Raw genomic sequence first — 27,188 nt, 5'->3', positions numbered from 1 at the left:
AATGAGAGAAAGAGGGAGAAGCAGTTCCGTTCAGTTTAGTTGGGCCGCGGTATGACGACGGTGGTTGTGACGGTGATGAGGTGACAACGCTTTGGCCTTGAGGTGGACGCCAAGAGCCGATGACCGCCAGTGAAGGCTGTCATTTGGTCTTTGCCCCCAGCCGTTGCAGCCCCATCACAGGGCAGTTCTTCTCGGTTTCTTCCCTTCGGGTCAATGAACTTTCGTACAACGAACGCATTTAATGCGTCGGCAGTAGAGGCGATAGCAGCAACGACACTCATCGGCAGAACCGTCGCCGGCGGCAGTAGTATAGCCACTATCGGCGAAGTTGCTGCTGAGGCTGCTATTGGATCTATTCTAAACCAAAGGGTAGGTAGATGGTCGGCGGTGCCCCTTTGGCGGTATCCAACACACAGTAGCAGTGCGGCATGATAACGGGCAAACGGTCGGCGGACGCCATCACTATCAGGCACTGCTTTGTTTTCGCTCTTTGATCCTTTCTACGGCATCCCTATGGCGACCGCTGCCGCAATACTCGTTCCCTTCACTGAGGCAAACATGCAGGGATACCTCAGTTACCATCGACGAATCCCCTTGTTAACCACCATTAGATAGATAAATATATTCGTATGATTTAGAACGGCAGTAAAAAACATCTATTGCATTTACTACGCTACCACAATTACCAATTGTTTAAGTCACTCATCACGACTATCAATATAAATAATGATAAAATAGCACGACCACCTTACTGGCAAGATCTATCGACGAAAAGAGAGCGTTCATGATTCGGACAATTTAAGCAACGAAACGTCAGCCAAGTCTACGGGTGTTGAGCAAGTAGAAACACGTACATGGTCCTCTATTGAGTGAGATACCGAGCCGCTGTTGAAGTCGCTGCTGAGAGGCATTGCAAAATGCCGTCTATAAGCCAATAAGTATTCGATCATTCAGTTCGGAGAGTGGACTTCTGCTGTCTTTCAGTTGAATGTAAAGCGTGCGTCGAGTGACACTTCTGTTCCAGTTAAGGTACCACTTCGAGCGTGGTCGTAACAGCGCCGACCAGCCAACGCCAGTTTCTGACGTATCATTCATGCTTCGTGGGCTTACAATCCACCTAGGTGCCTCATCCACGATTTACACGAAGTCAATATATTTATATAGGGTTTTAATTAAAATGGTAATCATATAGTTTTCGTTTCCTTTCCGCACTAGCGAAAAGTCCTCCGTTTTACCCTGATAGGAGCTAGACAGCATGGTATTCTAAGTAATGGAGTGGCAGTAGACATTTATCGTTGCCGCAGCGTCCATCAGTGTGGGTCTGTGATAAAGAGATACTTCTTTTACGCCCCGTATATACATTGGCATCTTGTGATAATTGTTTGCGCAATCCAATCGGTCTGCTTTAAGACCCAGATAGAAAAGTAGATTTGAGAAAAAAACGTGATACGTTGTGCCGTCGGTTTAACCTTAAAAAGTATCACTTACCGCTACTACGGCCACGTTCAATTCTATATAATGTAACCGGCATCATCCTTTTAGGTTAAATAGCAGACCACTTACTAATCAAGTTTGTGTGGCACTGTTTTTCGGTCAAACTCAATCAGTTTTGACGCAGGCGCTAAGACGATAGGCAGATAAGCTCACAGAAAACGTGGCCGCCTAAATCAGGTACAACTATGACTAAAATCTTGTCCATTGAGCGTTCGCACGACATTGGCGTGGAATACAAAATGTGAGAATGCACCATTTTTTACGTAGATCTATATAGACTTACACGTATGAAGGTCGAGTATTCTACATTACGAAATAAGCGACACTTAAGCGGTTATGGGGAGCGTCTAGAAATCGGCCAAATAAAATAATAGACTGTGGTTGTCTACAATTGAGAGCGCTGCAAGAACTTTGTAAAATCGCACGAGGACCTATCTCTCCTCAGTCTGAACATAACGAGAACTACCCCTTGACAATCTGAAGATACGCCTAGCTTCTGATATAGGTGAAAATAATTCCTATTTGTACGCCTCGATTTAAATAAGTGATATTTAAATTAAAAATACAATTTTAGCACCCACGTGCGAAAGTACTTCAACTATCTATTGTATAAGCTCGCTGAGGTTCTGTTCTACAGTGTATTTTAGAACGCGCATTGTCGACCATTAGAATGGAATAAGCCCTTTTTTTTTTTTTGTCTAATACCCGACGCGCGATATAATAAAACGAAATGACTTTTGTCTGTATAGAAATAAGTAGATGCTTTCTAAAGCATTGTGATCTTCTTCTTCCAATGAAATATTTTACCCAAGTAAATAGACTAGGGTTTCTTTTGGCTAAACTAAAAATTCACTGGGATAACAACTGTATTTTAATCCTTCGCGCAATATTTTTTTAAATTAGCACACGGTAGGTAATGGTTTAAGTTATCTTATGCGGCGGGCCATATATGTTAGGCTTTTTTTTTTCACTTAAAACTAACTTAGTTCCGCTTTAAGTATTTTTTTTTGATGTGTTGTAATCTATGTGGCCGATCGCTCAAATCGGTCAAATGGGCAATAAGATAGATACGCGCGAAGGGTCTGCGTAATCTATGGTTTCACCATGGGGAGATTACTAGGACCGAATATTTAAATAGATAATTATCACGAGATCTGAACTCAGTTCGCTTGGTTTCGTACAGCATTGTACGGACCGAAGTTGTTAGGTAGTATCGACGCATTTACTAACTTGTACCTTCAGTCTATTTTCAACTGGACAAATGTGTAAGTGATTTGATCGGGCGCAGTCGAAGACCTGCTGTTTTTGTTAGTTCCTTCCTTTGAAGGTTATTTTTTAGGGTTAAGTGGACCGGATCTTCTAGAATAGAATGATTATGACCGTGATTCGTTCGTCATGATAAACCCAATCGCTGGCTAGACTATGGTGGGCGTATTTTAGCCGTTATGTTCAGTTTGTTTGCCCATTTGCCGTTTATTCAAACAGCTGCAGGTATCGATGCAAGGACAGTTAATGCAACAGCGGTACTAATTACTACCTCATACATTTTACCGTAATAAATTATTCCGAGGATTAATACGTTTATGGACATAACGTCCAACACTTCTATCGGCTAAAAAAAAAATAGTCCAATGGAGAAATATTTAAAAAAATCCTTTATCATTATTATTATTATTCGAAAAATGACCTTGCGTGTAGCTAGCTCAAACAGAATCAGAACTTTTGTATTGTTTTTGTGACATCTTCCGCGTTCGGCGACCTAATCCCTCTATCTAAAAAAAAAATTGTTTATGTGTCGCAGTTATAGCCTATGAAGGCTAACCGAAATTCCGGTTTGCAAAAATCCTTCATTCTAAATTAGATTTGACAACGTATCTATACACTTGCAGTATGGCTGTATAATTACTCTGTCTTTGTATGATAAGAGCTAAGGAAAAGGAAAGTGAGCTTGGGTGTGGTAAATAAAATGAATAAATATCTAAAATAGTTAGATAGGTCTGCTTTTTATTGTATGGCTGTACATCCAGAGGTGGAAAAAAGGAAGAAACAAATTGTGAACCCGACATGTAACAATAAACGAACTAATTCGACGGGCATCCGCTGTCGGTAGAGACAATTCTGAAAAATTATGTTAACGCACAACCCAAATTGCAGTGTTACAGTGAGTTGTTACCGCTGACGACGAGGATGACCATGCAGAATGATGTCACAGACCGGCAAAGGCTAAACTCCGTCCGGCTTACATTATCACCGCCAAGAGCTGCACCATCAGCAACAGTGGTCAACGTCATTGTCTCGCACCTTCGGCTGCCACCACAAGAAAACAGCACCGTGAGGGGTTCATTTAAGCAGTGAACGAAGAACAGCGATCGAGAAGGGCCAAAATGGAGACAAGTTCCTCAAAACGTTGACAGCTACCCAACAGCAGGAGCGGCGGCAGCGGCAGCAGCAGCAGTAACTTGTGTCTGTGGTCAACGGCGTCCAGCCGTCAGATGCCACTGCCACCCGGCGGCTAACAGCCCAAAGGGCAACGACGCAGCTGCCATCGTTTGCTTCTGCTGCTGGCGAAGCGAGAGCCTTCAGTGAGGAGTCAATGAACACAACGAAGGTGAAAGCGACGCGCCCCGTCCGCTGCTTCTGCCACACCGCCAGCGACGGAGATGACAACAACAACAAGAGAACTTTTTGTTATAATTTATTTGGATTTGTTTGCTTAGCTCCAACCACTTTCCATTTTTCAATTGTTTCCTAACCACTTGTTTTTTTTTTTTGAAAAAAACCCTTAAAATTTCTCATAACAACAACAACGGTTGGATTAAAAAGTGTATCAGTAAGCGATTGCAGCAGGCACGACTCTTTTATAGACGAAAGCGGCAACAGCAGCAGCAGCTATGGGAGATTTTTGTCTACATGGTCTATGTACATATCAGGCCTTTTATAGGACCGCTTAATAACAGTTGACAATTGGGAAACCCGGTATAGCAGACATTTCTGGAACGTCGAGGTACAGCTGCCAGTATTTGAGTGTGTATACGAGCGCGAAGCTTGCCATTATCAACGACTGTAAAATCGTCGTCACCATGAACCAACCAAACTCTAAACAGCAGCGTCAGTTACAGCTGCACGTTAGCAGTGCCTGTAGGGAATGCCCTGGTACGCTTCTCTGACGCACCGAGTCAAGGAAGACCGAGGCGGCGACAACTTCGAATGCGCTCTCCTTTACAGACACAGACATACGCACGTACGCTCATAGAGATTCACGTGATCACAGATACAAAAACAATGCTCTACGGGTGATAATACTAGAAACAATAATAAGGAAATCAACAACAAGAGCCGTCATCATCGGGGTGGTATCTGGGTAGGCAAATAAAGCGCCCCAAACAGTCACAGACACATTCAAACGTTGACACAAACAGGCTCCAGCAGACAAATATAGATGCAAAGGGCATAAGCGCTTAGGCATCACAGTAAAATATACGCCCGTGTAGGTACGTGTATATATATATATACGACACCTAAAGTGTGAGACATTTTACCTGGCTGTCTTTCATAATGGGCGTGCGTTTATCTGCGTTGATTCCTACGACTAAAAAAAGCCTATTTTCTTTTAGAAAAAAAAGAGACCCGTTACGGTGCGTGGTGTCTGCAATTTGAGCTAAAATGAGCTGTTATTGTACCTTTTCGCGCTGAACGAGTCCTTACCAATATGAAAAACTTCCTTTTATGCTAAAATCAATGCTCTACTATTATTGCTAGTTTTTATGCGGCCTCTAAAAAATTCGGAGAAAATTTTCACGAGGCAAACCGGAAAACCTCTAATGGGCTTTAGATCTAAAGGGCTCAAATATTTATCAAAATGGCTCAAAAACACATTTTTAACACACCTGGACTTTTGATAGAGAGGTTAAGGGCCGCTGTGGCGAAAAAAGTACCACTTATCAATTGGGTCACCCAGATAAGTTCCAACAGGGAATTTTTTTTACCTTTTTGTACCCTTTGGACTTTTTGGCCATTGTTAGCCAATGCATTTGGGGGCTCTTGGCCTGTTACCAGCCCCAAGTTGAATTTCATCAAAAGAATAACACATTAACAAGTTTACAACTACTAACATCGCTTTGTTCACGGTTACCATCGAAAAAATTACTTACGAATTAAAGAAGAAAAATTCGAAGAAGAAATTTTCGAAAGGATTAACGAATTGTTTAGTTCTCAATTTAAAGAGGTTATCGTAGCAATGACAGTGGTCGTATTCAATCGACATGACCGTCACTTCTAGCGCGTGCAAAAAATCCCATTGAGATATTTGTTTTTGAATCAACCGTACAGACTTGCAACTCATTTGAATGATAAACTGAGCTTAGCTGTCGCCCTCGGCGGCTCCATTTTCCTCCAGGTCATTGTCAACCACCTGCTCTGATACCTATCCAGTCGAAAATGTGAGGATTGCTTAATAACTAGTTACAGTTGTGAGGTCGGCTTTATGACATATGTTATTTTACATCCTAGCATCATATAAAAGATGCAGTGTTATTAGCTTTTAAGAAGTCCAAATTTAGCTGCTCTTTTTTTGTGTGCGAGTGTATATTCATATACGTGTACATAGAGAAAGAGAGAGAGAGTAAAAAAACATTGACCATGCCCATGGGAGTAATGGCAGAGCTTTGCTTGTTTGCGCATTTCGCTAAAACCGTCTAATGCATGATGGTAGCTGTGGATGGCTTTTGCGGCGACGGCAACCTGCGTCGACTTAAGCAGATGAAGAGTCTAAAATGATGGTGATAGTACCGTCTGAAGGTATTGGTAAGTGATAATATCGTCGTCCATAAAATGGCTGTATTAGGGTTTTGGGAGGTTGACATCAGGGGCAAGGGATAGGGCGTGTGTGTCAGCAACGCTTAGCCATTCTTAAGGTCTTTAGAGCTCTACTTCCGAGCCATGGCATAATCATAGATAAGATTGGTAAACTGTTGAATATGAAATCGAACATGGATTAGGATGCGCAAGGAGACATCTTTTTTCATCTGCCGGTAACTACCTACCAACCATTGCGAAAACTCTTTAATGGACCCAAATATAATTTACTAAATAGGTATCTGCGATTCATTTAATTTATAAATAGCGTCTGTCGTGTGTTATGCTGTGCAGCCATTTCCTTAAATTAGTGTTCCGTCGAGAAATCTGAAGAACATTACTACAAAATTGGTGTCAGTGTATCTCCTCTTGTCCTGCGAAAGGATCAGTTAAAGCTTCACGTCAAACAGTTCAAAACGTGACGTTCGATAATTGAAAGAATCAATTTGTCTGCATGACTATAAATAGTAAACTCTTAATGTGGTTATGTTTTTGTTTTTGTGTTTAATCAAGATGGTAATTGCCTATATGATTTTAAGGCAAAGCGAGGTAACGCTGGTAGCATTTGGTAGGTAACACTGGTTTCTAGGACAACTGCTAGGTCACGTCGATTGATTGGCTATTTTCGCATCGATCTCCAAATTAGTCGTAGACTACAGTACGCATGCTGTCGAATTAGATCTTCTGGATTATTCCACATTGTCTACAAAGGTCTACTTCTTGGACCTGCTCAGAGTTCTAGAAAAAAAAAGTGTGATACAAATAGCGAAGCAGTTGATAATACATATAGTATTGTTGTGTTATTATTATTAAGCAGACGAATGCTGCTTGCCAAAATACTGTGTTGATATTATTTGAAATAGTCATCGAGTATTCCCAGTTGTGTCGTTTGCTTTTCTGCTTGACGTCTACACATATTACAAAAATAATTGTTGAAATAGCTCGACCTATAATTATCTATGGAGTGTTTAAAACTGAATCACTCGAATACAAAATCTCGTTATTTTTTAAATTATTTTTATAATATTATTATAGACGTTGTATTGTTTGAAATTTATGTGCTTCCTATAAAAAAAAAATGAATCACAGTATTTTAATATTACAACATCTTCCAAAACTGTTGCTTCAAAGTATTTTTTACAGTTAATTAATGCTTTTCTGTTGTTGTTACAGTGGCCCAACTCAAAACAGTGCATCTTATGGGCCTGGTATATATCTCTCGATGCCCTTAAGGACTAAATTCGAACATACACATATTTACAGCTTTATTAAAGTGTCTATAAATGATAGTCGTTGGAGATTTGTGGCGAAATTCATTCGCGAATTAACCTGGAGAACGCTTAAGCTGCGTAGTTAGATTAGTCAGAAAAGTCACATAGTGATTCACCTTGGACGATAATTTTGCTGGCAACATAGGTAGCACCAATTTCCAGCTACGTATTCTCTGTTCTATCGCATTGTCTTTCTACGATAGTTTTGTCTATTGTTATCGTATGCAACCTTGATATCGACCTTCTAAAATGACCTCTAGTTGGAGAAGGATATTTTGTCCGGCAACCTCGCGCAGCAATAAGTACATTTACAATATAAGCAAGGTGCCATTTATATAACATTCGAAATGTGAACCTAATAATAGATAGGCTTGTATCAATGTGCTGTAAATAATAAGAATTACTCAAATAGCTAGCAATAAAATGGCTGGTTTAATAAACTTGGTTACCAGTATTAAGTAAAATTCTAGTTGACTCGGGTAGTTCTTTCCAAGGCGTCAGATGTACAACTTTTAGTTCAGTATCCACACAACATCATTGCCATATGTTACGTTATTACCCTTCATGAAGGTTGTATCCTCTATATGTATGTATTAAATCATTTCAATATCGATGATATATCGCGTTGAGCTTTGTCAAGACAACATTTTGTCGAGCCGCGCCTAAAACAAATTCAATGTTCCTCTTTCGATTATATCTGACCAGCTAAGACTTGCCCATATTTGTCCATACGGTGATGGTCTTGTTCGTGTTTTCTAATGACAATTATATTAATCCAGTTCTATTTTTTTGAAATTAATCACTGTAATCAGGTACATTATGCCTAGTGGGAATTGGATCGTTTTGTTTATCACCTTATTTCCTACTTAAATAAAGGACAACTATGTGAAAATAATATATGTTTATACAAGTGCACTTGTCGATAGAGGTTTATCTCAGGTTTAGCCAACGGTAGAATTTTCGGTGCTACAGATTTCGTTGTAGAACATGCAAGCAGCTAGCTATCACTAGGTGGCGCTGGCTTCGACGAACGCCTTACCAGGACATCACCGACATTTGCCTGCCGTAATTTCAAATAGAGCAGTTTTGGCTATCAGTGTCAGACAACATGAATGGACCCAAGAGCTACACTACACATAGAGGTATCTCCGTCGGTGGGCAAATGATGTTATTGTTGGTTAATCTGTGCGGCTTCCTCAGATATTTTATATAACCCGACTCTACCTTATCGATTGCGGCCGTTCGTTTTCGTTATGTCGGTTCTGTACCATAAGATACGGTCTGTGCTGATTTTTACATCTCTATGTAGCAGGAGTGATAGCTTTTGTAGCGACAGTGTTCGCTGTTACCAACACAATACAGAGGCGCTTAAACCTATCTATGTATTTTGAAATGTGATTATCGAGCCGCGGTGACCGTCTTGGGGAAAGCCATTGGTCAGCACCGGGTCGTCCTTAACGCTGAATCTGTCATTGGTGCCTGTCGAATGTAGTTGAGAAACATCGCTACTCGATCTAATTATGTCCAACTGGTACCCCTATTTCTATTTACAAATATTATAGCCTAATCAATTAATGGTCATTTATTAACGTTACAAACGATTTTGTGTTTTCTGTGTTATTTGTGAAATTTATTTTTAGTTGCGTTTGTGTCAATACATATTTACAACATTTTTTTCTTCTAGAATCTTTTGTTTGATATATCGAAGCACTGAGTATAGCGAGCCTGCGATCGTTTATTTGAAGGGAAAGGATGCACTAGTACGCAGTTGAGTGCTCTGGCAGTACCTGAAAGACCCCACAATTTCTGCACTATATTTCGCGCTTGTCACGACAAACAATTGAGGTTTGGGTGTCTCCTAATTGTGACAGTAAGTCTGTGTGCACTTCTTACGATTTTATTGTCAGAAAAATAACGAAGTGGCTACGAGGGTAATCTCTCACGCTTCATGAATAATCTGTGGTAGCAATGTTTTCTGAAAATCGACTATGGCCCAAAGGGATGAGAACCGAGAATCGGTTTACGAACACACTGATTCTTCTGGTACTGAGCCTACTTCAAGCAGAGAAATTGTTTCAGTAAATCGTAAAAAAAACATATTTTCCGTGCGCCTTTGGATAGCATGGGCAGCTCAATCTTTTCTCTGTGCTCTCATCGTTTTCCTGTCTATTTGGTTGATCATTTGGCTCTTCGCTTACTTCAAAAGTTTAGCACCCCATGAAAAAGTAGAACTCAACGATGCCTGTAAGTATGAGTTCATAATCAATTGAAACTGAAGTGACGTTACTATAATATATTGCTTTTAGCTATCCTAGATTCGCTAAGTGACACAAAAGTGATCAGTAATTCATTTCGGAATGATGCTCCACCATCTGCATGAACTAGGGGAAAAGAGTTAGCTTTCGCCCCTCGAAGCTTTACAAAGGATACGTATTACCGTATTGCAGGTTCTCTGCTGTTTCATGGTCCACTGTCAGCCTCTTTTTAGAAAATGGAAATCTCTATTTGTAGAGGGGCCTAATTTAAGGCAAAACCTTTGTATGAGTATTTCCCATGGAAAGTTTGACGTCGGGATCGGTTTCGCATTGTTCTTGTTACCGATGCCGGGACTGAAGATTCTGCAGATCCCGTTTTATGACGAAGGTATCTATTTTATTTGTTTTGTATAATTTTGTAATATATGTGAAAAAAATATGGGTCATGTATTCGAGCGCCGGCGCAGCAAATTCGTTCAGCTGGAAGAGCATTGATCGGTCGGTAAAATTGATTGTTGAAAAGTAAAATCGTTTGCAAATAACGGAAATAGCTAACTCATGTGATCATTCAAAGGATTTCTTCGTATGTCCTATGTACTAGTCGTGTACGTAAAACTGTTTTCTGCGTCGAATGCAAAGGAGGCTCACACAAAATTTGAAACAGAATCCTCTCAATAATATTAGTCTTCAAGGGTGTAAAAAAGCAGGAAGTCATCGCCAAATGCCAATTCGGAAGGAGCACAGTCGATTGCCGTGAGCTCTTTTGCGACGGTACTGGGTCTATGGAGTAACTCAGCCGTGTCTATTATTATGGCGCATTATAACTTCCGACCATGACTAATGACCTGCTACTGTCCGTACAGCACATTAAAAGGTGAAAAACTTTAGTGTCTCAAGTTCCGTAAAATAAAACTTCTGCTGGTGACTTGAAGTGGGAGACTTGTTGTTGTTGTTGTTGTTGTTGTTGTTGTTGTTATTGTCGTTGTCGTTGTCGTCGTCATCATCAACGTCTTGAGAATGTATCCGCATAGGGTCTTGAAACTTTATCCATAAAGTTTCAAGACCCTAATAGTGCTTATAGAAGAGGTGGAACATGGTACGTCAAGTCTTAAAACTGATAATGTAAACGAACGATACAGGGCTGTATATCTGCATAAGAAGTGACTGAGAATTTACAGGCTTCATAAAACGCTTGGTGATGTCAGGTCTAAGTGTAGTAATAAATATAAACAACCGAAGCAACCCAAAGTAAAATACAACTGTGTCCTCGACGATCAAAACTCGTGTAGTTTGAACATAGGAAAATACAGAAAGCACTAGGTTTCATGTCGTTTGACAGTTAATTCATTAAATTCAGACAGTAGAGCATCCTTGACGTGTCAGTCTCTTTTCTGCAGAGAGTGCAAAGATTTTTTTCTTTAATAAAATGATAAGTGATTAAATGAGGGTTAAACACTTTTCAAATATTTAAAAATGTATCAAAAATGTTTTCTGTGAAGTTCGATTTCATCCGAAAATTCCATAGGGTAATTCAAAATGCCATAAGATCACTGAAACTACCATACAGGGATAGTTAAAATAATCTATGTCTGTTACAGAAAATTTACTTTTTTTATTATTATATTATAAAAGAACTTATTACTTACGCTAACTATATATTTCCATGGGCGCCTCCGCAAATACTTTCTGCCCAAACAAACTATGCGAGCAACGTAACTGACTCAATGATCAATTACTGTAATATTTACACAATATGAAAATGGCTCATGATGAAGGCTCGGTTTCGGCACAAAATAGACTCGGTGAAATTTAGATTAGGAGAACAAAGTTAGCTCTGTCAGCGAACTCGCCTATTTCTGCTATTTTAGAACACGTAAGTTAAATAGGTTTGGTTAAACCTTAAAGGCATATAGTTGTCACTAATGAAGCACATGTTTTATATATATATATATATATATATACATGCTAAATTCTCAAATCATTTCAATTATCAATGTGGGATCTATTAACTAGTGTTATATTTATTCATTGCTGAGATTGTGATTTATGCACTTACAACTTGGAACTTTGTGTCAAACTAGTGTAGTCAGATTCTGCCCTGTTGGAAAATTTGGCCACCGAGGTCACCAAAAAAATCTAAGCTTGCTCCTTCAAGCCTTATTGAACAAAGAAACTTCACTGTATATCGCTAACATATGACCCATAACTGAGTAGGTATATATATAATGAGGGGAAGAGGGTGGTTGTCTGACTCGAAAATAGAGTTCTATGCATACTCGGCGTCTTTTTCAAAGATTTCCTTTAATCAACCGATCAATCTTTTCCGCCTCGCTAGAAATTTTAAGGTATGGTATTGAATATAGTTCAAGCAGTTTTTGAGACCCCTTCATTGTCAAAGGTAATGTGATGAATTTCATTTGTCAATGGCCTAAAAAAAAGGATCTGTGGGAGCGAAGCCGAAAAAATATAGAAATAAAAGCAAAAGAACTTCCATGTGAAGCTAAATATGTTATGCGTGGCCTAGCGTCTTTTTGATCGTCAGGTCTCATTTCATCAATCGTGTACCTCGGTAGGTCACATCGAGATCCTCCTTAATGATCTCAAGCATATTCAGAATATGAAAACGTTCAAGTCCTATCAAAACGCGGCTCTTTTTTCAGTATAGATATGATTCTTCTAGTGTTATCTTCCGAAGCTACCCATTCTAATTCTTATTGCATATCGACATGGAAGGCACCATGTTTTGTCTCCCGTAACAATTACGTGTATGAACTTGCTATTGTGTATCGTTAGCGGGCGAGAAATTGAGGGAAGATGAGACACCGCGCTTATTTATGCATGTGCTTCACTCAGCTTGTAGGGCACCTAGTTATTTTTGACACTCTAATTCTTTACAAACTTCTGTATATTAAAAATGCTTGACAACAGCCAGTTGTTCGTAGCTAGCTATCGAATTAATACAAATTCGAGGGTCTTATCGGGCTCGAATGGCCAAGCGGGGGTGGGAAACATTTCGTAGGTCGAAGATCCCATCATAGAACTTTTTCATCATAAAACCATTTTCAACGGATTCTCAATTAGTGTTCCCTGTACACGACACACATATCTCAATATTCTAGGCTATTAGTGTTTAGCCTTGGCAATTGGAAAATAAAGTGGGTATCAAAAATGCATTTTTTTTTTAATTTTTGAAGAACGTACGTGCATGAAGCCTGGACTAAAGGCGAAACCCCGTTTACATAAAATTACAGCGTGTTTAAGGGAAGAAAGAGTATCTTTGAATAATGTCGAACAATAGTAATAATACATAGAAGAATGAGAAAAATAGACTGTTATAATCTCATAGATGTTATAACCTCATATATACATAACGATCGGTTACCTATGTGAGATTGTGAGCCCAAAACAAGCATAATAGTAGATGCAGAACTCGAGTTTTTTTGCGATAACTGAGACTGCATCATTGCTCCAAAAAATAGATTTTCTGTGTGAAGACGCCCAGTTCAGCCTGATCAGCTGGTTTAGACATTACGCACTACAGCTGCTTTGTCACCTTTCCAGATTGTGGAATTTTGCCTAATGAAAATGTTGTGGAAGCGCGTATTGCAAATGGAATGGTAGCAGGAAACGCTTTTCCGTGGACGGTGATTGTCGCGTCAAAAACCCCTGAAAATACACGACGGCACGGTACGGGGGCTCTCGTCACGCCTTTTCACGTCCTCACCGCGGCGCATCTCGTTCCTAAGTAGATCATACAATCTGAACTGGGCTTTTACCTATAACGAATACTATTAGAAAAAACTAGGCGGCTACTGCAACTGTGCAAACTAAAAAATGAAATAAAAAAGACTGTTTTTTGAAAACAGATCTCTGGCTAGAGAAAGCGCTTCTTGTGCACGGGCATGACAGCGCCACGCCCACATTTTTTTTGTTTGCATTATTGTTTGGTTACCTGGTTGTGCTCTACAGGGTGATGCTATGTTGTATATTTTGGTGAAGTGTTTAATTGGAGATTGCCAGATATGTTCTAAGGTATTAGGTTGGAATGTACGTAATTTCCATTTCTCCGCTTATAAAGTGGCATTTCACGTGTCTTAGCGAAACGTTAAATTCAGTGTACGCCATCGCCTCTTACGACCTTCTCCCATCTTACAGGCATCTATTGCTATTTGCCAAAATTTTTCAGGCCTGGTACTGGAGCCGTCGACCAGCTTTTGAGACCTTCTTTTCTGTCAAGCGTACGATTACTAGTTTCACTTACTAGGGAGGTCTGGGAAATCTGGTGAAGAGAACCCTCCCACTTAATTTTTGCAGGGTAATATTCAATCCTCGCGATGTGTGGCCTGGGATTTTTATAGAAAGGAATGACCTTTCCAAGGCTGCCGCCGGTGCGATTACTGGCTGCTCTTTGCTACATAGTGTTATCCAATCGGTGCAATTATATAGACCCTTGTTGACGCTCTTATTGTTTTCTTGTAGTTTCATCAAGTTTGTCCTTTTATAATGGAAGTATAGCTTAACTCGGGAGGTATCTTTGTACGCGTTGCATACTCCGCTATCTCATTACCGCTTGCAACCCAGAACAACCTATCGTTATCGCTACGCGTTCGTTAGTGTTGCGTGTTTCACACGGTGTTTGGCACATCCACGGCCCTGGTTTCTGATCAACTTGCATAAACATAATATTTTTTGCAATAGTTTTACCTTGTTCCATTAGCCAATCAATCAATCGGTTGTTAGTGATCCAAGATTTTCACGGAGCGAAGTCGAATGCACTCTCTAGTTCTGAGGTTCCATCTTTGAATTAAGCAGAACCCTCCGAGCAGTCTTCTCAGTCCCCTAGAACAGTCCTCGGTATACATGACGGTCCAAGGATGTCTAAATGCTGCGCCGAACACTAATTAACTGAAAAAGGCAATTCCTCTGCTTGACAGCTTCGTTATTAATGTCTGAATTTAACGTAAAATTCGTTCACTGCATACAAAATTGTGACGGGTTCACGTTGAAGCAAGCACTTATGAATAATGTATATAAATCAACAAAGGGCTAAAAGGAAAGGAGAGCATTGAAGACTATCGGAAATTACTTACGTCCCATCTTCGATGTTACAACATAATTTTTGATGTCATTAAGTCTCGAGGCGTCCTTTGGAGTAGCCATAGAAAAAAAGGATAGCCGTAGTCTTGTAGAAAACTAGTTGATTTTAGGTGACAGCAAAGAAGGAATGGCCATTATAGCGATACTTTTGCAGTTGCAGAAATCCTGAACCGTTAATTCTAGCAAATATATCAAATACGATGTTTGTAAAAAGTAAGTTGTACACACATCGTGAGTCAGCAGCTTATGCAATAGGTTGTAGTCTACAGTACCTGTATCATTATTCTGTGCACAGCGCGCTTATTCGTTTGAGTAGAAATATATTAAATTATCGATGTCCTAGTGAGGGACGTGTCAAGGCCCCAAGTGTTTGTGATGATATAACGTAAGTCATATCTGTTTTCCATGATAGTCTACGAAAATGTTTTGATTTACAGTCTTCGCATTATTTAGAGCTCTGTCGTTTATTTAGTCCAAGCGAAGCGCGCGATCTGTCCGTTCTCTACGGATCCGATGTCGTTCGGCGAATGAAGAGCGTTCGAGCAATTGGTGTTCGGTAGGTATATAGATGTTCGTAACAAACGTACGTATCTCTAAGCGTCTGATCGGCATTCGTTGGGTTATCTACATAGATAATTCCGGATCCGAACGCATCAAGCATTAATGATACTCCGCTTTCTAGCAGTTACGGTTCTCAAACACAATAAAAGATAATCGTATGCCTAGTTAGAGTGTACATTTAGGTTCTTAAATATGACATTAATCATTGCTTCATAGGGAACTCATCGATTGACTAACTGTGTCGCAGGTATGCCACCGATGCATTTAGACTGACAGACCTCAGTAACGATGTTGTACTGCTTCTTCTTGAGAACAGCGTGAAAAGTGTACCCACATTATGTGTTCCGCCCGCGAGGACCTTGTATGGATCGAATAAAAAAGGCTTCAATGCGTCTCTACCAAACGGTAAGCAAGGCACCTTAGAACCAATTTTCCAGCCGTACTTGTTATGCCATTAATCGAGATTGTCCGACGTATTGCTTGACCTTCGTACCTTCAGAGGGTGACACGGTGATCATAGCGGGTTTCGGCATAGAGGGAGAGAGTGCGCCGGCACAAGGTGACGGCCCTCTGCCAAACCAGTTGATGTATACAACGGAAAGGGTGCTGAGTAATGAATACTGCAAAAAGTACATATCATATTTTATCGAGCGCTCCGAGTTTTGCGCGAAGTCGTACGCAACAGGTATATGCCGGGTACGTAGAGACTCTCACTAGGCTGATTCATTCAAACGGCTGTTGTGATCGATTTATCTCAGATTTGATTCTACCTCATAATATCGATTCGGCCTTTCTAATCAAATATCTGGTCTCTAATAAGAGAATCCAAAATGAGCATTTTTACAGGGCGATTCGGGGGCATCTACAATGATGTCAATCGAAGATCGTTTTGTATCGGTCGGCGTAGCTTCAAGCACCGGCTTCTGCGCGTACAGCTTAGATAGGTTTATCAAGCTCTATGCCTACACTGAGTGGCTCTACTCGTCTATTAGAAGTTCTCCGGAAAAATTTTTACGTCTAGAGTAATAACAACTTAACCGTAACCAGCAAGCAAGCTAGAAAAAGTTTTAATAAATATCTTCTACTTCTATCGACATCTACAAAAATTCTGTCATCTGTTCAACATCTACCAGGAGCAATCTAAAATCGTAGTCCTAGTAGTATACATATATATCTCCTAGGCTCAATAAATTTTTTTTTTAATACATTAAGCACCTTTACATCGAATGGAACATAGAACTAAATAGAGAAGTTTCTAATCATAGGATTAATAGCTTCAATCGAGGTCTGAGTGAATTGAATATATACCAATGGGTATACTTGATCAGCATTCAAGCAACGTTAATTTTGTATCACGGTGGCAGATACTCTTTGATATATCACCGAAACATTAGATCTGTCTTAATAAAATTTCAAAAACGTTTATTGATGAAAAATTGATTATTTACGTGATGCAATTAATGAAGTAATAAAATTAGAAGTCTGGCTTACATAAGGTTACTTGCGACAGTTCTATAGATTTTTATGTACCTGCTTAACGTGGTTTGTTTACCTCTGTGCGTAAACTTAGTTCATCTCTATTCGTTCTAATGCGCGGTTAGCGCATCTAAAAGTACATCTCTGTTTTACGTTCTATGTATGTAGTAAGTAGAGCATAAAATGATTAACTTAGATAGCCACATTACCACATTCTGACGCTGTTGCGGCTGTCGACTATGGACTCAGCGACGGGGTGAAGAATCCCACTGCTACAGGGGTAGCGCTGATAGACTCACGCATCAACCAGCATAGGAATAGAAATACATCGTGTGCCCTTCCCCTCGACTGCCTTAATAACGTTCTGCACCGTTCTATAACTGATACGTAGACGTGAAGATCTTCGTTTAAGGCTTCATTATCTGGTTAAACTGGTAAAAATCATAACGAAACGATACATATCTGCTTAACTCAATTACTTGCATTCTTGTCGAAAGTTTAAAGGCCACCAGATCATGGATGTACCAAGCTTGTACCTAGAGATCATTCCATATTCCCAGGAGAGTCTACGGGGCTGTCATCAATGTCCCACGATGCATGATCACACCCTTATGTCGAGCGAGCTTCTAAGTCGATGTAAAGCGTAGTTGATTTGGACGAGTAAAATGGCCACTTTCGCTGCCCTCTGCACAGCGCAAACATCGAAAATCGGATGCGTTACTCTGGGCAGCCGATCCTGGTCTATTCCAGAGCACAACAATTATTTCTCAGGCCCATGTAAACAGCCCATCTCTATGTGCGATTAATTCAGACATATGGCCTTCCAGGCCTATTTGGTGATTACTGAACCGCTTTGAGTCCTGAGTGTTTTGACACCTTTGTCGTTATTATTGCAGTCTGTACACGCTAAGTTCTGCTGGTTGTCGTTACTGTCTCCGAATTGTTGTTTTGTCTTCCGACATGATAACGATTAAAGCAACAATGGCCAGCTAGTTCCTGAAAGGTCAAGTATCCTACGTTGTTCGTTAATCGAAAAAACATCCGAACATTTATGTCCTTCTGCATTTTACATTTTCAATTATAACATTTCTGTGAATAAACAGGTAATCAAATAAAAAAAATGTTGGTCTCTCATAATATCCAAATCTAGATATGGTCGTGTATGAGAATCGTTGAGTTTTTGGCTATCTGCGCTCCTTCTGAAGTCATCTAGGGGGCTTTCCAGTTCAACGTGACGCCGATGAATCCCGCACGAGTGACGAGTCGCCGAAGAGAACTGTAATTGATTAGAAAGTATTTGACAGTATGGACGTGTATATACTCGTGTGCTCAAAGCACTTGACGGAATCGTTTTAATCGCTGGTCACATTACAGAGCACAATAACAAATGGATCTAGAAAAGTGTTAGTTGAAGGCGTATCACAGAACTATGTGTTTTGTGCTGACTAGCGAGCTGATTAGCATTGGCATTGAGTAAGGATTTCGTCGAAAGTTTTAACGTATACGGTGTATTCTGTCCGAGGCAGTAGGGTGTAAAATGCGTCGCCGACTGAGTCAGTGGCTGTATGAGTTGGCCCGTTGAAAAAACGAAGCCAAAGGCTCGATGGATGAGTCAATACGTTTATCGTGTTCATCGAGTACGTGTTCATCTTCAAAAGTACAACCCACAACCCGACCGTTTCCCCTGTACACATATGTTATCTGGGGCATCGTTTTCATTCTTGCACTGGCAAGCATCGGCTTAATAGCCTGGGCAATTTCTAAACTAGTTGGAACTTCCTCAGCACCAAAAGATCACAAGAAGGTCCGCCCTAATGAGGCTGGTAAGATTTGCCCAAGGTCTCTCGGTCACAAACAATCAACTAGGCAGGTAGATAGATATAATCATCAGTTGGCAGTATGTAATTAACTTGTTAAAAAAATGAAGAGGTAGAAATATTGTATTTTCATAGAAATACTTTCATCACTTTCATATCACTTTCCTATCACTTTCATAGAAAGTGAAAGGTGAAACGAACCTTGTGTGATTACTAGTACCCTATGGATAACCCTTGCGGTGGAGACGAATATTATCGGACAATTAACAGTTGTCTATTTGTCTAATTTCCGAATCGACTTCATATCGGAGCCTTGATCTGAGTATACGTATCGGGCTCGAACCTTGCGGCTCTAGTGTTTCAAGTTCGAAGACTTAACTATTCAAACTAATATGCCAAAAGTGACAGATACATAAGCATACAATTGCACTCTTCCGTAATGTAATAAAGTATGGGTAATAGTGAATTAATTCTTATTACTCCGTAACTTCTATATGGTGCAAGTTGTGTTTGGTCGGTTTTATTGAAGTGACAGCCTCAGGCTTCAACGTGAAACCCCTCTATTCCATTCGAGGATCCGTTCTGCAGAACTTTTCCAAGGGCCCTGGCATGAACGTAAGACGACCATTGGCTGTGGAGTATCGACGATTATACTAGTTCAGACAGTTTTCGAATAGTTATATTCAAGCAAGTAGAAACGTACTTAAACGGTATCCGTATAGCGTTCTGACGTGTATATAACTATTCTACAAAAGAAATATAATCACGTTGAGGTAATTAAATGATCGGACGTTCGAAAGCAACTGACTTCGTTTTATATGCCCTTCACTTGTGCATAAAATACCTCAAGTGGGGTTCTAGAATAATCTTTGTACGAAAAGCTGGTCGGAGGTATCCGGACCACCTAATTGCAATAATATCCAGGCCGCAAGATATCTATCAGAACGCGAAAGGTAGAATGTAACAGTTCATCATTGGACTCACTTGGTGAAGTGCCGTTTGTGCCCAACAGCTCTTGTAGAGATTCGCTTATTCTGCGCGCTATGATCCCCACGAATAAGCCGAAGAACCGTGCAATGCGGCGAAGACCGCAAATGTTTCGAGAAAAGGAGAGCTAAGGCAAGGTGCTACTGGGAGGGACTGATCTTTCAAAAATCATCACGAGCGGTGACACATATTTCAGAGAACCGAATAAAGCGGGCGTGAAACAAACGCGAATTAAGCAATTTGACTGACGTTCACAAGAACTTCATAAAATGTGTTGCAAACCGCAGCCGTCGGACCCAAAGGGCAGCTTTTAATTCAAGCGGGAGTTACTGTTAGTGGCTCGCGGCTGTTAACCCTAGCAGTTATCTGTAGTCAACCTTACTAACGTAGGCCCAAAAGGCAAACAATGCTCGGCGTAATCGTCAGCAACCGACGGTATAGCTACCGAAGCATTTCTATATTCGACCCACGTTCGTTATTGGAGAAGTATCCATTGAACTAACGTAAAGATACTTCATTCGAGGTATAATTTTCCGCACGGCAGCTGTTGAATTGGGGAGACAATCATATATTCTGCTTGCTATCAATGTCCTCAGTTTGGGTCCGCTGTTGAAATACCTTGGACGTTTTGGGCTGAGAGGATGTGGTTTGAGGGGCACACCAGGCATGATTGTGATATATTGCGTATGCTGGCTTCAACGTATTCTACAATTTTAAAATTGACAATATTGTTTCGTATCGAATAGTCGTTCGTATTGCCACGCTTTAGGAACTCTCTCACATTTAGAAAGAAACCTTTAATCTGCTGAGCTGATATGTCTTGTTAGCAACTGCATTTAAGGTGATAGGACAGAACTTTTTGATGCACTAGAGTTACCTGACGAAGTACTCGCTATAACTTTACAAAATTTTTCATCATGCGCATAGCTAGTTTCCACTTTCATTATATTCTATCATATTTACGTAATCTGTGTGATACCAACATGACTATCATCATTATCGTATCAAACAGGATGTGGACTTGTGGACGCTATCGAACCTGTACAGACTCTTGTGGTCGATGGAGAATTTGCGGAAAACAAGTTCCCATGGACAGTTCTCGTCTACACGAAAATTGGCCGCAACTTGATAAGCTACGGTACGGGGGCGCTTATCACGCCGTTACACGTCCTTACCGCAGCGCATCTTCTTTTGACGTAAGATAGAAATTACGTCAGCCGTCTTGGCTCCTTTCTAATTTCATAACCAGAGGGCGGTAATAGTTGAGACTGCATCGTTAGCATAGCTGATTGGTAGCATTGAATTGCGACGTTGTTATGCTAGCGGTCTCTCTGAAATTTCATTCAATTTTTAGTATAAACGTATTTAGAAAACGCGAAAGTAAATGGTGCCTTGTCTTACCTCTATTGAAACTATTCACCTCGACTCGGCTCATCAGCGTATTTTTAATTACAGCAAAAAATCAGCAGTGTGTATACACGAAACGGTGTAGTACCTAGTACTTTTCTCATATAATTAAATATTACATTGATTAAATAAAATTAAAATAATTTTTGCGCTTATACAGGTTCCATGCATGGTGACTAGCAATTTTTATTTGGAGCACAGTGAAAACAATAACTTAGTTCATAAAAATCTATGAACTTACATAGTTGCCACGGAGACGGATCCTTCACATGTCTTCTTGGCACTGTGAATTTTATTGAAACATTTTTTTTTCTTTACTTTTAGTTCCGATCTCTGAATTTCAGTATGAAGTTGTGTAGATCACGATCAGTTTGACATATCTATTCGAGGCTACCGGTTTTTTTTTTAGAGAGTACACGTGGTGGCGCCCTGATCTTTGCAACTGCATTCGACATTTACTGCAATTGTATCTGGGTTTTGCACTTCCATGCCCCAAATGTGAAACGGCGCATTTTAACAAGTTTCCTATAGGCCAAGTCTTTCGCTGTACTTATAAGAATGTAACAAAACGTGCTGCTCAGCAGATCTATTTGTGAATTACGTGTCTTCATAATTCGCGTGATTAATATTTATGCCGATATTGACGGCAGCACTCGATGCACGAGGGTTCCTACGAGTACCTGAGGACATTTAGGTGCTGAACTAGCACTTTCCCAACACTGACCATTTACAAACTTTAAATCTTCTATTGCTGAGGAAGACTTCGAGCCAAGCTACCAGCAGATATTCGACTTCAATGCGCAAAGGAAAACCCAGCAGTTCCAGGTGTTCTTAAGCGGAAGTACGTCGCTTCGAAGAACAAAGACCTCTTTCATTTGTATATGCAATCGGGTTCGATATCGGTCCCTTTGCATTGGCATTTTTGTTGTATGCTTTAAGCTATTATGCTTCGCAGGCCTTCCTATTATGCCATTAAGGCTAACAGTACTAGTCGCTTATTGGCCGTTTTTTTGTAAACAGCACATACTATAGCTGTCCTAAAGATGTTCGGTACATCATTCATTGAAGAATCTGTGATAATGGTAGACACTGGCGGTCTAAACTTTTCCACTGCAATGGAAGGCAGCCTGCCTGTGAGCATAGTCAGCAGATACTTAGAGATCGATATCGCGCACAGCATTCTGAAGAGACATGTATCAGAATGTTTTCATTCTCTTGTTCAAGATTTCTTTTCTTTTTGGTTTCATCTGTGATAAATGTTTCATCGACGAATGATGCTTAGATAGTCCCTTGTTCGGTGAATATAATTGCAGACGCTTTCGGAGTTCGAGCTGCGAGGTACATCGTGTTCTCTGACGACGTGTTGTTTCCTCGTTGAATTATCAGTTCCTTTTTGGCGGCTGTATTATTGGTTTTTTAGGGGTTCCCGAGTGTTTCTTTGCTCACAGCGGGTTAGTTCTATTACGAGTTGTGCAAGGTTTCGTCTAGCACAAGTGAAGTTTTCCTTCCGGATGTTTTTCATCTGTCATAGGTTATTGCAAGGATCTCAAAAAAGTTCTGAGTAATTCTGATAGCCCAATATTACGTCGGTGTGCTGCGGACCCCATGACTTCATGCCATTCCTCGGTTAGCTTCATTCGATTTCACAGTTTGGGAAAAGTAATGTTATATACAACAACGATTCGGCACATGGAAGATCCGTTCGTACTAATATATGCTTCTACCCGGGAGAACGTGTCTTTCTTGAATACTTCGAAGTTAACTCCGCCGCTTAATTCACCTAGGATTACGCTATTCTCGGAAAATAATGGTTCCGTTAATGAGTGTCACATTTATTTTTTGCTTTTTAAATATGGGTGAAGGGTACGATTGTTCCGTCGTTTATAATGGAGCAGGCGTTTAAACACGCACAATGTGGGCAGAATCGGCCGGATGATCATCATGCGGATTAAGCCCGGCATGCTTACCAAATAATTCTAATGGAAAGGATCCCACCGTAACAGTCACAAAGAGGGCCGCAGGAGAGAAATATCAGTGTCTTTTTTTCTTTTACTGATGATCACAAATTACGTCAGGAACTTCGATATAGAACGTAGCCTCATTTCCATAAGTTTGGAACTTATGAACTGAGATTGGATTTAAGTCCCCGTAGGTTTTTAGGTAATTATACAGTGCTCCGGTAGTTGCACTCGCGCATATTCTCGTGCTCCAGATGCGTGGAAATTGTGATAGGTCGTATACCTATCGCCCGTCGCTTTTGGTATCATCTTTAAGGCTCCTAGTGAATATCATACAGTGTTGCACTTTTGTGTCATATAAGTCGAAAGGCCTTATATAACCTATATAAGGCAGCGTGTTTCAAACGGTTCTATTTAATCTGTTTGGTATTTGGATACCGTGTTGACTACAAAGACGAATAAGTAAAATTTGCTATTTTCGTTGTATATCCAGCCGATTTTGAAAAGGAATAACTTTTAAACTACGCACTACTAGCAAACGAAGTTTTGCTGGTAAATACTTCAGTCTTCTAGTAACCTGTAAATGAAAACCGGTTGGTCTTGGTGCAAGAGAAATTATTTCAATTAAGCTTCGAAAGTTAAAGCTCAATAGTCAATAGCTTTTGTCTTTACTACAGTGCTGCGGAAATTCATCGAATATGGGTGAAAATATTTGCAAAAAAGCGAAAGCGAAGCTTTCAAGAGCGGAGTATTGAAGACCAGCGAGCTGACGACCAGAAGGACACGAGTGCTTTGCCGCAATCGAAAAGACTTTCCACGAAAGCAAACCGTGTAGCCTAAAGGCTCTATAGGATAAAACTAAAAATTCACTTTTAATGTATTGCAGAATTATAACCCAAAGACTAAAAATGCGGAAAGTGGGTAAAAAAACTGGTCCCTTGTGAATTGATTCCAGACCAATTGGAAACGCGTGTGGTATATTCCACAGGCAGTTTATGGAACTTTAACGAACAGAAAGTATGTGTGGAGCATACAGTTGTCATAGACCCGTAGGGAAGGACCAGACGAGAATAACACCGTTCTGGGGACTAAACAAATTCGGAGACACTGTCAAGTAGGTCCAGAGGTAAGATGATGGTAGTACTTGCACTAGACATCAGGGGCATCTATTACTATAAGATGCACGAGGAAATAAGTGCAAACCGCTATCTGAAGTTCTTCAAGACACTCATGAACCGTTGGCACGGAGATCGAAGGTACGCGGTCTAATTAATTACTTGATGGCAACACCAGACCCCGATCGCCATACCTCAATGCCCTCATACTTAGTGGATTGAGTAAAGCAATATCCAGCGTTGGCTTCAACTTTTTTGTTCTTCCGGTTCAAGTCCATATGATTACGGAGCTTTCCGTACTCTGAAAAAGCATATTTTACTATTGATTTACTTCAAAAAGTTACAAATAGAGCAATCACATATGGGAACGCGAATGGTAAGTTTATCGTTGCCCGGAGGCTAAGACAAGTTTGCAAAAAAATAGGAGAGTACTTCTAACTAAAAAAACACCTAACTAATTTAAAGGTTATTCAATTTTAAAGTCCGCCAGCTTCATACAATTACCGTAAGTATGCCCGAATGCTGACACTAGGCAATTTCGATTAATGTGTTTCACCTGAACTACAACCACCATTATGTTTGTGTATTATTATTTTTTTTTTATTAATGTTCCTTTTATGAAATCCTATTTAAGAGTTCTGCTCTCGATTCATTTTGTCGTCGAAGAAAAGTTGAACGGCGCAAATTTTTGAACGGCCTCTACGTAGCACGCCGTTGACATTACTTACGGCTGTATCATCCTTTGTCCTATTTTGATAGATATACTGTAAGTGATTGTATACAAAACATAAATGTACTTAAACTTGAGAAAAACCCATGTTCTTCGACCTTATAGTTATAAGGCTACAAAATCCGTGTGGCTGATTTTAAGTTTGTCCCCAAGCAAAAGTTCGTTCTCACAACTCTGGAGAATTTACTCTACAATCGAAGCATAAAGTGCAACTTCAAATGAAGTAACTTGAAAATAATTCTCTTATAACTTGCGACGGGTTTCCTATAGGCCGGGATCAGATGTGGTTGTACTTTATGGATCAAACCTTATTCGCCTAATGAAGCCTGTCTCTGTAACTGGTATTCGGTAGGTGTGTACAATCAATATTACATTTAATCGGATTATATTGTGCAGTTATTTTAGTTATTAAACACTTAATTTATCAGTAACAGCGAATAGTTTTTTTCACTTACTTTTCAACCACACATACCCTTCTAATTACCTATCATACCCCCTAATTCTTGCCTACAAGAAAGCTACTTACTCTTCCCTTAGACGAAATTTTCGCTTATAGGTTGTTGAAGGTTTGCAAAAGCATTTTTTATTTGAACCTGATAAAGGTTAAAACAGGCTTCAAACTGACTTTTTTTTAACTATGTTTTTTTTTTTTACTTACGCATAGTGGGTTTTCTTTTTCGGTATTGAGATATATATTTCTTCATTGGACTAATACCGAATTGGCTTCTGTATTCTGTGATCAAACATATCATTAACGCTCATACATCTGAGTGGATGAGCACACATAGACTTTGGTTTTATCTATTCGAATCTCAAAGAGTAAATAAAAATATTAGTTGCTAATACAATGTAACTTTTTAAGGCGAATTTCGAGTCACTTCAAGGAAATAGAAGACATCATGCTGCTACTCCTTGAAACGGAGCTAAATAATATCTCCAGACTATGCGTACCATCATGGAAAACGACCGGAAATGATTCTTTAATTATTAACCTAGGCCGAGATTTTCCAAAGCGTAAGTCTAACTAGGTTTGTATTTCTGTCATCTGCCTATTTTTGTAGAGAAATGGTCACGCTGCCTACCTCTATCTTTCCGTATCATTTGTATTTTCAGCGGGCGACAACATAACTATTGCGGGCTTTGGTGCACTTTCTGAAAGTATTCCTGGCGAAGGGGGCGAACTGCCTAAGGAGCTGATGTATACCACCGAAACGGTGCTGCCAAACGCATATTGCGAAGCTGATACAGAGGGCTTTGACAGTCAGACGGCATTCTGTGCTAAAAGCGTCGCGACAGGTATTTGTCGGGTACGTAAACCGCTTTTCTAGGGTGCAAGTTGATTTCGCCGTCTAAATAGTTTATGCTTCACATTTTACATTACCATATGTACTATATATGTTTAGGTCATTACTAATGTATGCGTCACATCCCAATATAATGAGAAATTGCCAGTTATAGCAGACGCATCATCGACACACACTCGCAATCTCAGCTATGAGTTCTTATTATCTTCTAATTGTGTTTATGATGACTGTTGTCCGCACTGAACTAATAAATGTTCAGCTTTTTGTGTTCTTGATTAAGGAAGATCAATTTGTGATAATTCTAACTTGGCCTCTGCAGGGCGATTCGGGCGCTTCCGCGATGTTGTTAGTTCAGCAACGCTTGGTGGCGGTCGGCATAGCGGCAAGTAGTCGTTTTTGTGGTTATAGTCCTGACAGATATATCCGGGTAGCCGTTTACCTTGAATGGTTACACACGTCAATCAACGATTCTCCGAAAGATTTTTCCACACCTGAATAAAGCGCAATCAAACCGGCTTTCCTATCCAGTATACGCAGGTTCTCAATAAATATTCGTTATTTAATCAACTGTTGTGTAGGATCCCAGCTTGTATGTTCGCATTAGACTAACTCATCAGCTATAACAATAATTTAGTTTTGTTACGCCGAACAGAGCTCAGTCTCTATGTACAGTACCACTATATGGGATTAGCAGTGATGAATGACGAATTAAGCTCACTGAGGATGCAGTTCTTCGATTTTTTATATGCAAAGATCTTTCATTTTTTTCGAAATTATCTCTACGTCAATGTGTAACAAAGACAACATCGAAAGCCTACGAAAATGATATAGAAATATGTATCAGTCGAGCACTTCACTTTGC

At 40.1% G+C, this 27,188-nt stretch overlaps 1 protein-coding gene and 1 long non-coding RNA gene across 6 annotated transcripts in view; one reads left to right on the top strand and one right to left on the bottom strand.

Moving 5' to 3' along the window:
- LOC147754163 (uncharacterized) overlaps positions 1 to 27,188 on the bottom strand; it is a 57,126-nt gene that overhangs the window by 11,891 nt on the left and 18,047 nt on the right. Inside the window, exon 2 of the long non-coding RNA XR_015318055.1 lies at positions 14,579 to 18,284. This is a non-coding gene — a long non-coding RNA (uncharacterized LOC147754163). The remainder of the gene's footprint in view (positions 1 to 14,578; positions 18,285 to 27,188) is intronic.
- LOC111253975 (serine protease SP24D-like) lies at positions 9,496 to 26,856 on the top strand. 5 transcript variants are annotated; one of them, XM_022814303.2, is made up of 10 exons: positions 9,730 to 9,863; positions 10,067 to 10,262; positions 13,436 to 13,619; positions 15,444 to 15,527; positions 15,780 to 15,937; positions 20,825 to 21,008; positions 25,293 to 25,370; positions 25,885 to 26,036; positions 26,136 to 26,329; positions 26,646 to 26,856. In XM_022814303.2, the coding sequence occupies exons 1-10, from the start codon at positions 9,858 to 9,860 to the stop codon at positions 26,823 to 26,825; spliced, it is 1,416 nt and encodes a 471-aa protein (XP_022670038.1). In that variant the 5' UTR covers positions 9,730 to 9,857; the 3' UTR covers positions 26,826 to 26,856. The 5 variants fall into 5 exon arrangements, with proteins under 5 accessions (XP_022670039.1, XP_022670037.1, XP_022670038.1 ...); XM_022814304.2 differs by lacking the exon at positions 10,067 to 10,262 and having other exon boundaries at positions 9,496 to 9,863; positions 15,849 to 15,937; XM_022814302.2 differs by lacking the exon at positions 10,067 to 10,262 and having other exon boundaries at positions 9,496 to 9,863.

Source organism: Varroa destructor, unplaced genomic scaffold, assembly GCF_002443255.2.
Source record: "Varroa destructor unplaced genomic scaffold, Vdes_3.0 BEIS01000007.1, whole genome shotgun sequence".
NCBI lineage: Eukaryota > Metazoa > Arthropoda > Arachnida > Mesostigmata > Varroidae > Varroa > Varroa destructor.
Note: the sequence above shows the minus strand (reverse complement) of the source record. Positions and strands in the feature narration are given on the sequence as shown.

What these genes read in the sequence shown, in the direction of transcription:
- LOC111253975 (XM_022814302.2), top strand. Translation starts at nt 9,608, where the DNA reads ATGGCCCAAAGGGATGAGAACCGAGAATCGGTTTACGAACACACTGAT. An exon ending in CAATGCGTCTCTACCAAACG is followed by an intron (nt 15,938 to 20,824) that starts GTAAGCAAGGCA and finishes CGTATCAAACAG; the next exon opens with GATGTGGACTTGTGGACGCT. An exon ending in GTCTCTGTAACTGGTATTCG is followed by an intron (nt 25,371 to 25,884) that starts GTAGGTGTGTAC and finishes TAACTTTTTAAG; the next exon opens with GCGAATTTCGAGTCACTTCA.